This window comes from Cricetulus griseus, chromosome 9 (genome assembly GCF_003668045.3).
Source record: "Cricetulus griseus strain 17A/GY chromosome 9, alternate assembly CriGri-PICRH-1.0, whole genome shotgun sequence".
Classification (NCBI taxonomy): domain Eukaryota; kingdom Metazoa; phylum Chordata; class Mammalia; order Rodentia; family Cricetidae; genus Cricetulus; species Cricetulus griseus.
Genome location: NC_048602.1, coordinates 9,671,428 through 9,681,515, shown reverse-complemented (window position 1 = coordinate 9,681,515; position 10,088 = coordinate 9,671,428). Strand labels below are relative to the sequence as shown.

The following is a 10,088-nucleotide window of genomic DNA, read 5'->3' as shown; positions in this document are numbered from 1 at the left end:
CCTAAAGAATGCTAACAGCTTTGTGTGTGTGTGTGTGTGCACATGACCTTGTGATTGTGCATTCCTGTGTGGTTGTGGGATGTCACACCCATACACAATGTGAACTTGTGCCAGATCTGCATGTGAGGCTGCGTTTATGATGACCTGTGTGTTTGGGTCACCATTGTGTGTCTCCAATGTAGACCTGCGTATCGTGGGTGACCCTGTGCACAGAAGTGATAGGGGGTTTCAGTTCTGGCCTTTCCTATGTTTGTGGGTGTCACAAAAGAGGTAGCAAAGGCCGTGCTTAACACGTGCGGTAGGTGTTAAGTGTTTAGCATCTGTGTGTGATGTATAAAATGTGGCATCTGTATGTAATATGGGCATAGCGTGGGTGGCATGTGGTAGCTGGGGCATTTGGTATGTGACGTGTATGTGTGTGTGGTTTCACACATACCACGTGGATTGCGTGTTTCTCTGTGATCTGTTACGTAGCATGTGTGTGGTGTATATATGGGTATGTGTATATAAGCTGTGTGGTACATAGGTGACATGTGGTATGTGGTGTTCGTGTACATGTTTGCATGGGAGTGTGGTGGGCACATGTAATGTCTGTCATGGGCTATGTGAATAGTATATAGAAGGAGTATATAGTCTCGTCTGTGGTGTGTGGTATGTATATGGTGTGTGCACAGCACATATGTGGAGTGTATACAGACAACCTGCTGTACATGGCCTGAGCGGTGTGTGTGCATGGTATGTTGCATGTATATAGTGTGTCTACGGTGTGTGTAGTACATGGGATGTGAACTATGGCTTGTTGGCCCAGAGTCGCTCCCTCCTAAGGGCCAGGCCAGAGTATTTGGATGATGAGAGCAGGGGTGGTGACTGAGTGATATTTGACATAGGGGTGGCAGGCACTGGCGTGGCAGCTGCCTCCAGAACTCTTCTTTGCCAGGACGGCCATAGATAGATTGCTGCCTTTGGTGAGGCAGCCCCTGGCTCTGTATATACCAGACATGCCTAGAACCTGAATATAGACAGGTGTGTTGAGCACAGGCACCCCTGCGGTGTGTGACTACAGGGATCACAGCCCTGCACTGGTGGGACAGGGTGTGTACTGTTCATGTAGAAGGCTTCATCACCGTCAGGGCCCGGCAGCAAGCCCATGGCCTAGGGGTGTGCATGGTCTGTGTGTCCATGACTGAGCAGCATGGTTGTGCATCTCTAATATGTACACAGATGTGTCCACACAGGCAAAAAGGTGTGTGTGTGTGTGTGTGTGTGTGTGTGTGTGTGTGTGTGTGTGTGTGTTGTGTATGCAGGGGCAGTGGTGGGAGAAGGGTCTTGGGCCGCATCTCTCTCCTCTTTAGACAGAGCCCTGGAGAAGATATGAAATTTAAAAAAAAAATCAATTTTCATTCCACTTGTGCAGATTGTGTTAAGGGGAGGTGGGGCTGGGGGGGCTGGGTGAGGGATGAAGGGGCCGGGGGCGGTGTGAGGCCTGAGGCAGCTCCCGAGGCGGCCAGTGCAGCTTAGAGAAATCAAAACAACTGGTTAAACCCCAGCCCAGGGGGCTGGGGTGATGGGGTGAGGAGACAGAGCAGAGGCCCAGAGGCCAAGAGGGACAGAGGGATGTACCCAGAGACAGAAGCAGAGGTACACAGAGATGGGAACATCTAGAGACCGAGGGACACAGCGATTAGCAACAAAAGACCCTCGGTGACAGACAAACAGACACAGACAATGAGGGGGACATGTTTGGAGAGGATGGACAGTATGAGACAAACACACACTTTGAACACACACACACACACACACACACACACACACACACACGAGAGAGAGAGAGAGAGAGAGAGAGAGAGAGATGATGATGATGATGATGATGATGATAGACAGATGGACAGCAGGCAGGGACAATGACAATATGCTGAGGTGCAGCCACCTTTAAGTGGGCACCCACACACAGCCAAGCTTAGTGCTTAGATCTCCTCTCTCTGGGGGTGGGTGCAGCTTGCCCACTGTGCTGATCATTTTGGGGACTATGGCCATGGCTGTGTGTCTGCTATGAGTGTAGCCACCTGAGTTTGCCTTATGGTTGCGGCAGTCTATGTCAGGGGTGTTTTGTGTGTCTGTCCACATGGGGCCCGGTGTGTGTGTTTGGCGGAGGGGTCTCTGGTGCCTGTCTTTGTGACGCTGTGTGTTTGTTGCTGACTTGACTGTGCCTCTCTGGGTCTGGGTGTGTCTCTGTTTCTCTATGACGCTGTCTATCTGTGCAATTGTGTGCCTGGGACCGAAGGTCTCTTGTTTCTGTATTTGTGAGCACTGGTGAGTGACAATGTGACTGTGTTAATTAATATGCGTCAGTCTAGTGAGAGCCTGTGTCTGTTTTTGTTGTACACCGCAGTGTTGCTGCTATGCGCAACGGGCTGCCCAGCCTGGGTTGTATGTGGCTGTGGGGATGAGTGTGATTCTGTTGATACAGAGTGTGTGTTGTGTGTGATGGTGGTACTGGGGACGTGGTGGGGTGTGTTGGCTTGCGTGATGTGAACTGTGTGCTTGCAGAAAGTGTGGGTCTGTGTGACTGTGCAGAGGGAGCAGAGGGAGGCAGCCCCTGCCCACCCAGCCCCTCTCCAACGGCTGCCTCACGCGCGCTCGGTGCCATGGCTGCGGGCGCTGGAGATGGGGGTGAGGGGGGTGGAGGAAGCAAAATAAAATTAAAAATTAAAGCTTGCCCGGAGTCCCCATCCGCACCGCGCCGGCCGGTGGGGAGGGGCGCGTGATGCTGGCTGCTCCCCCTCCTCAGCCACTGGGGCTGGGGCCTTCTGTCCATCTGTCCAGTGGCTCTGCCAAAGCTCCTGCCTGGCCCTGTAGCCCGAGGCCGCAGGACCTACTTCCTCCACGGGTCGATCAGCAATCAATGGGGCCAGGGGGGTGCTAGGGGCATGGTGAGATCAAAGGGGTCCCAAGAGAGGGACACTGGCACTGCAAGAGAGACCTAGAGACAGAGAGATGTGGGGACAGGGACTTTGCAAGAAGCAGAGACCCCAGACAGGGAGGCAGAGGTGTGGAGACCCAGGGATGGAGAAAGGAGTCAGGTGGAGACTAAAACAACCCAGAGACCCTGGGACAGAGAGACGTGGAGCCCCCCCCCCCCGGAGAAATGCTGGTCATGGGTGGAGACAGATGCCCAGCTGGAGGGGACAAGACCAGGTCCAGGTCCGGGAGTGGGGCGAGACACAACACACACACAGACACACAGACACAGACACACACACACACACACACAGAGAGAGAGAGAGAGAGAGAGAGAGAGAGAGAGAGAGAGAGAGGGAAAAAGTGGCAGCAGAGACTGCACGAAGGCAGAGATGTGTGTGAGAGACGACGGACGGACGGGGGGGAGCGTGGGAGCAGGGCCCGGAGCGCCGATCCCACGGCTCCTCGTTATAACGTGTCCGGAGGAGGCGGCGGGGAGTTGAAAGCGTTGGGAAGAGAAATCAAAACCAACACGGAAATGAGAGGGGCCAATGGGGGGTGGGGTGGGGGAGGGAGGAGAGGGGGGACCCAGAGAGGCAGTGAGAGCGGGAGGGGGGGGAGGTAGACGGGGGTGAGTGTGGGGAGAGAGACAGGGAGATGGTGGAGACACGCGCGCGGGCAGAGAGACGGGATGGGCGGGGCTGAGAGGAAGGGGAGCAGGGAGGAGGAGGAGGAGGAGGAGGAGGGGGGAGGTGGGCAGATGAGGGAGAGAGATGCAGAGGGAGGCGTGGGGAGGTGGGGGGAGGAGGAAATAGGGGTAGGGGGCCAGGAGGCAGCGCGGGAGGGGGGGCAGGGGCAGAGAGATAGGAGAAGAGTTTGGGGAGAGAGATGCGGGAAGACACTCCAGGTGGAGGGGAGACAGGCCGAGTGCAGGGAGAGAATGAGGCCAAGAGGGAGACAGAGATAAAGACTATAGAGTATGGGAGGCATGGCCTTGGGCATCCCCCCCCCCGGGGAGACCCCAGCAGGCCAAGGAGGGTTTGGAGGAGCTGTGGGGCGGGGGAGACTGGATACTGGGAGAGAGGACAAGAGTACCCAAGGGGTGAGATGGGGTTTATAGCTATATGGTAGGGGAGAGGTGTGTGGATGTCTCCAGAACTGCGGGTGTTCGGAAGACCTAGTGGGTGGGGTGTTTGAGGGAATACAGTGCCCGGCCGGCCGGGTCTGAGGGGTGTGTGTGGATCTCTGGGCGCAGGCAGGATGGCTACAGGACATTTTGTCTGAGGGTATCTGCAGTGAGTGTGAGGGGGGCAGATGACGAAGGGGTGAGGTGTCCAGGAAACAGGCTTCGAGGGGAAATGGGGATTTCAGGGGGCCTGTGCAGGGAGGAGGCGGATCCGGGAGGGGGGGGAAGATTGTCCTAATGGGGAGGCGATGCCAGAGGAAGCAGTGTCCGAGGGCAGAGGCCAGGGGTATCTAAGTAAGGATGCCAAACTGAGGGGACTGGGGTCTGAGAGGCTAGCGTGAGGGAAGAGTATCTGAGGGGGAGTGCCAATCTGAGTGGACAGGTGTCTGGAGGGGGGAGACTCTCCATGGGGAGGGAGTATCTGGGAGGGAGGCTGGCTGGTCTTAGAAGGAATGGCTGGAGAATCTTTGAACAGCAGGTTTGAGGCAGGGGTCCATGGGTTCCGTTGATGTCTGTCCGCAGGCAGGCTCGGGTGGCTCTACTTTGGGAGGAAGGGAAAGGGCTCGATGGAGGGGAAGGGCTTGGGGTGGGGGGAGCTCCTAGAAGGGCTGCCTGAGCAGGGGAAAGCCAACCTAACGGGAAAAGGGTGGATGGAGAACCTTGGTGAGCAGCAGCTTTGAGACGAGAGGAGGTGTCTGTGGGCTCAGAGGGCAGACTAGGGGTGTCTAGGGTCGGGAGAGGGAGGTAGTGTCTACCTGGGGAAGAAAGGCAAGGAAGGGCTGGGCCTGCTCCTCCCAGCCTGGCTAGCAGATACCCAGCCCTGCCATCTCTGAGCTGGCCACTGCTGCAGTGTGAGCCATAGAGGGAGCTGGGGGGGGGGTCACCCAAGTGGGGGCGAGTTTGTGTTTCCGAGCGATAAATCTGAAGTAGCTTTTGGAGAGAGCCACACGCAGAGGGAGACAGGAAGAGCCAAAGACCCAGGGACCAACCCCCTACTCCCCCAGAGGTCAGGTGGGAGGCAGGATAGCAAGAGGTGGGTGGAGGGTGTTGAGAGCCCCGGGAGTGAGTGGTGACTGCTCGACTAGACTAGAGTGAAGAAGACCAGAGAGAGGGGGAGGCAAGGAGAAGGGAAGGACGGGTGGCTCTAGTTAGGGACACCACCGGGGCTGCTGGGAGGGAGAGTGTGGGGACTGGGGGCAGATGGGTGGGCTGACATTAGGTTGAAGGCCTAGGAGAGGGCGAGTCCCGCAGCACCCCGCTGGCTGACCCCCTTCTCTCCTGCTGTCCTGTCTGTCTTGCTTCTACAGGGCTCGCTGCTCCGCCATGGACTGTAGCTGTGTCTCAGACCTTCTCTTCGCCCCGCCTGCCCTGCCGGCTCTCTGGACCCCTGGTAACTGTCCTGTCCATCCATCCCCACAGCCTTTCCCCTTCCCACGGGCTGCACCCTGTTCCTTATCTCCCCTTTTCCTGTCGTCTGTGTTACGCACCTGTGAACCTGTCCGTCTGGGTCTCCATCAGTCCCCGGAATGCAAACCCTTTCATGAGAAACTTGACCAGAAACTTCATGGTCCTCTCTTCCTGCCACCTGCTTGCTGGAGCACAAGGGTTGAGGGGTGTCTTGGAGGATGGGTGAGGTGTCGAGAGGGATGAGGACCGATGGGGCTGAGATGTGGGATTTCTCTGCCATGTACTCCTCCTAGCCTGCACCTACCCTAGGCTAGGCACGAGGGTAGGCGCACAGTTTAAGGAGATGGGTGCAAGGAGGTGGTGCTCAGGCCAGGGAAAGAGGACCTGCTTGGGCATGCAGGGGTCACTAATAGGAGTCTTTGAGACCAACCATTTGGCTGGCTGCGTGGAGTTTCGTTGTGGAGTGTTCCAATGCACCACACTTCAGTGTTCCTGAAGGGGTCACAGAGGGCAAGTGTCTGCGGGAGGCTGTCTTTGTGTGCACTTGGCTGCACAGACTGGACCACGGAGGCCACGGGAGCAACTCTGGACTCCGCATTTCAGAGTCATGCATGTATACATTTGGCGTCTGCCAGCTTGTGTGCTGTGCCTCGGCTTTGGTGGGGGAGAGGAGGCTGTATCTGTCTCCGGTAGTCCATGGCATTCTCAGCAGGTAGTTGAGGTACATTTTGGAGTGTGTGGGTAAATGACCCTGGGCTTGGTTTTTGGACTGTGTCTCCCACTGCTTGGTTCTGGGGCTTGTCTATGTCTGCCTGCCTGCTGTAGCAGGCCCTCTCTCCCTTCTTGTCTTCTGGCTGTGCAAACATGTTAGTGACGCGATGGCTTTCCCAAGGAAGTGTACTATGAGTGTGGCTAGGCCAGTGTCCATCTAGACATGGCAGCGGAGGTGAGAATGGCCCAGGTTAAAATTCCTCTTCCGAGCAGAGTGGTGAGAACTACCTGTCCTTCCCAAGGTAGGGCATCACCTGCGCACTTATATCAGAGGGCAACCTGGGTGAGACTCTGCTTCTCCTTGACTCCTGCCTCTGGAACCAGAGAGGGCAAGGAACATCCCCCTGGCTGCACTGCAATGGGATACAGAGACCCAGGTCTCCTAGCTTGTCTCTCCCATACCTCTATAATGGCTTCCCTAGCCTTCTCTTCTTTCTCTGCCAGCTTGCTAGAGACCAGATTTAACCATGTCTTCATGCCTGGGTGCCAACCTTTGGCAGGTAGGAGGAGATGGAGGATGGCATAGAATTGGTGTGGACACTGGGACCCAGAGCCTTCTAGACTGGGAAGACCAGGGGTGGGCAAGACATCTGTTCCTGGCTTCTAGGTGCATATGGATGGTGGAGCCAGCCAGATACTCTTCCCAGGGTGAAGTAAATGCTGAGTGGGCCAGTGTTGACATCCGAATGCCCGGATGTGGTTGCGGGAAGGGAAGTTGTTCACTTGTCACTGTTATCCTGCATGTGTCTGTTTATCTGGGGGCTTCAGTGATATTGCTTCATTGTCTCTGTCACACCAGGTATTAGCTGGGCTGTTGGGCTCCTGTCTCTCTCTTGGTCACATACTTGTCAGTTGGTTCCTACAGAGGCCTTTAGCATATAATTGTGCATGTTTGCAGGGGGTATGCAATGCTGGGTTTAGGGGTCCTTATATTGTAGGCAGCCTGTATCTGGTGCTTGCGTCAGTGGCCCCTGGCAGGAGTGTGGCACTTGGGTGTGGTTGTGTCCCATAGGATAACATTGCAAGTGGCTGTGTGATGTGTTGTCTACCATGGGCAGCTATAGGTCTGTGCCTGCGTGTAGACACACAACCTGGCACTGGAGAGATTGGAGCATGGATTTGGGAGGGGACACACTAAAGACAGATACACAGATGGATACAGGCTAAGTGTGTGCGCCAGGGTGATGCCAGTGGGGTCTTTGGGAATAGGCCGATTGTAAGAGCTATCAGGACACAGGAAATATCAAAGACTCCCTGACAGGGTAGCAGGGTTACAGGTGATCACTACAGGGGGTGCATAATTTTCAGCCCCCCCCCCAGAAAAAAAACACATGGATGCAGTAAATGTGTCCCTCTCAATTCCATCCCCCCCTTCCTTGGCTGAACCTGGGGGGATTGCACTGAGGCATGTTGGGAGCACAAACCGAGGGAGGGGCTCTTTCCAGCTGTTTAGGTGACTTAGGGAGCAGACTCAAGCAGGGTGGGTCTGAAGAGTGACACTCCGGAGAGACTGAACATCCCAGGCTGCAGACTCCAGCGAGACCCAGATCCCCACCTCAGCTTCCTAACCCTAAGGCCTCCCTGTCTCCTGTCCCTAGGGTTTGCTTTCCCAGACTGGGCCTACAAGCCGGAGTCCTCGCCTGGCTCGCGGCAGATCCAGCTGTGGCACTTTATTCTGGAGCTGCTGCAGAAGGAGGAGTACCAGGGCGTCATCGCCTGGCAGGGGGACTACGGGGAATTTGTCATCAAGGACCCGGATGAGGTGGCCCGGCTCTGGGGCATTCGCAAGTGCAAGCCCCACATGAACTATGACAAGCTGAGCAGAGCCCTGCGGTGAGGAGGGGCAGTGGGCCAGGCTCCCCTCAGGCTCTCTTCTCCCTTCACTGTCCCTTCTGGTCCCCGCAAGGGTGCCCCCTCTGTATCCTAGGACTGAATTCCATTGGATCCGGTACTTGTGAGTGGAAGCTGGGTGGGGGGTGGCGACAAGAACTTGAGCCCAGCTACTCCCTCACCCCTCCCCTGCCCCTCCCCAGTACCCCGTCCTCTCTCCCACAGCTACTACTATAACAAGCGGATTCTGCACAAGACCAAAGGGAAGCGGTTCACCTACAAGTTTAACTTCAGCAAAGTTGTTCTCGTCAACTACCCACTGCTGGATGTGGCTGCCGCCGCTGCCACTGGCTCCCCACTCTTGTTGACCCCTGGCCCCTTTGGGGGGGCGCACGGGCCAGATGCTCCACCCCTGACCCCTGAGGTAGGTTTGGGTACTGGGTGTCTTAGGGCTGGAAGTGGGGTGTCTACTGTCCCCCTACAATCACGATCCTCTCCACAGAGGGCTAATAAGCAGTACCGCCTCCCCTGCTTCCCCTCTCCAGACTCTGCAGAACCTGTTCTCAACCCCACGCCTAGGAGAGCCAGGGGGCCGGACACCCCTATTCGCCCCAGAGACGGATAAACTACGTTTGGACAGCCCCTTCCCATTCCTGGGTTCTGGTAAGGGCCTGGGGGGTTGGGGGGATCTGCTCACATGGAAAGAGAGGACAGCAGCGGAGGACAAGACAGATGGATGCCCAGGCTGGGGTGTGTCTGTGCAGCCTCCGTGTTTAAAGCCAGGGCATGGGGTGAGGATCTAGCTCAGTCGCAGTGCTTGCAGGAAGCCTCAGGTTACCAACACTGAAGCAGCTGGGTATGGTGCACACATCTCACAAAACCAAACAAGGCAGAGCCGCAGCTGCTGAGCAGCTTGGGGGGGGCGGGGGGCGCTACTTGGCAGGGAGGGTTTTGTGGGGAGACAGGTTAAAGGAACAGGGAGAGAAATGGAGATGGAGAGGACGAGAGGTAGGGGAGCACGTAGGGGGTACACCCACCATGCGAGCCGGCCCCCAATGGCTAGTGGGCCAGCCTGACTTGCTGTCTGTGTGTCCCTTCCCCCCAGGTGCCACCGGCTACTCCAAGCCCCCGGGCCTATTGGGTCCTTACGGCCGCGCCTTCCCTGAGTACCCCTGGAACTTTAACCCATACCTCACGGGCCCCTTCCCCAAGCTGCCCCCCTCCCTCTACCCGCCTCACTTCTACCCTAACCCTTTGGGTTCCCTGGGCCACTTGCCCTCTGCAGGAGCAGGGGGAGGGCCCATGGCTGCGCCCCTGCTTGCTGCAGCGGGGGAGGGCCTGGGCCCTGAGCGCCCCTCAGGGCTGGCAGTGGCTCCTCGTCTGGCACTGCCAGGGGCTGGAGGTCCAGAGGCCACACTGGGTGGGAAGGAGGACAGCGACTCTGAGCTGGAGATCACGGACGTCAGTGGCTGCAGCTCTGACAGTGAAGGGGATGAGGGTCTACATGTGTCCCCCAAGACCAAGTCAGGCAAAGGGGGGAGCGGCAGCTGAGCAGGTGCAGGGTGGGTTTCCTGGTGACCAGGGCAGTCTGGTCTGCTCTTAACCAGGACCAGCCCTTGGCACCTCCTCCAAACCCTGAGTGGAGGTCACACCTTCTCCACAGAGTGGAAAGGGACATGATGGCCTCCAGTCTCCCCCCCCAGGCTCCAATTTGAGGGGGATAACCACCTGGCCCCCCGCTCTTAAAGTGCAATACGGCGCCCAGCCTCCCCTGACCTCCTATGTGCTGTGACCTGCGTGTTTGTGTGGCCGTGTCCCCAGTCCAGTGCTGGTCCCTCTCTTGAAATCCTCCCACACAGGTCCCCCTGGGGACAGGGAGCTCAGAGCAATAACCCCGCCCCAGACCCCGCCCAGGAGGGGCCCCCTACCCACTGGC

At 57.2% G+C, this 10,088-nt stretch overlaps 1 protein-coding gene across 1 annotated transcript; it reads left to right on the top strand.

Moving 5' to 3' along the window:
- The first annotated feature begins 3,649 nt into the window (after positions 1-3,649).
- Positions 3,650-9,703, top strand: LOC100758497 (ETS domain-containing transcription factor ERF-like). The gene is made up of 6 exons (XM_027430603.2): positions 3,650-3,753; positions 5,452-5,534; positions 7,921-8,155; positions 8,378-8,576; positions 8,698-8,815; positions 9,258-9,703. The coding sequence occupies exons 1-6, from the start codon at positions 3,650-3,652 to the stop codon at positions 9,701-9,703; spliced, it is 1,185 nt and encodes a 394-aa protein (XP_027286404.1).
- The last annotated feature ends 385 nt before the right edge of the window (positions 9,704-10,088 follow it).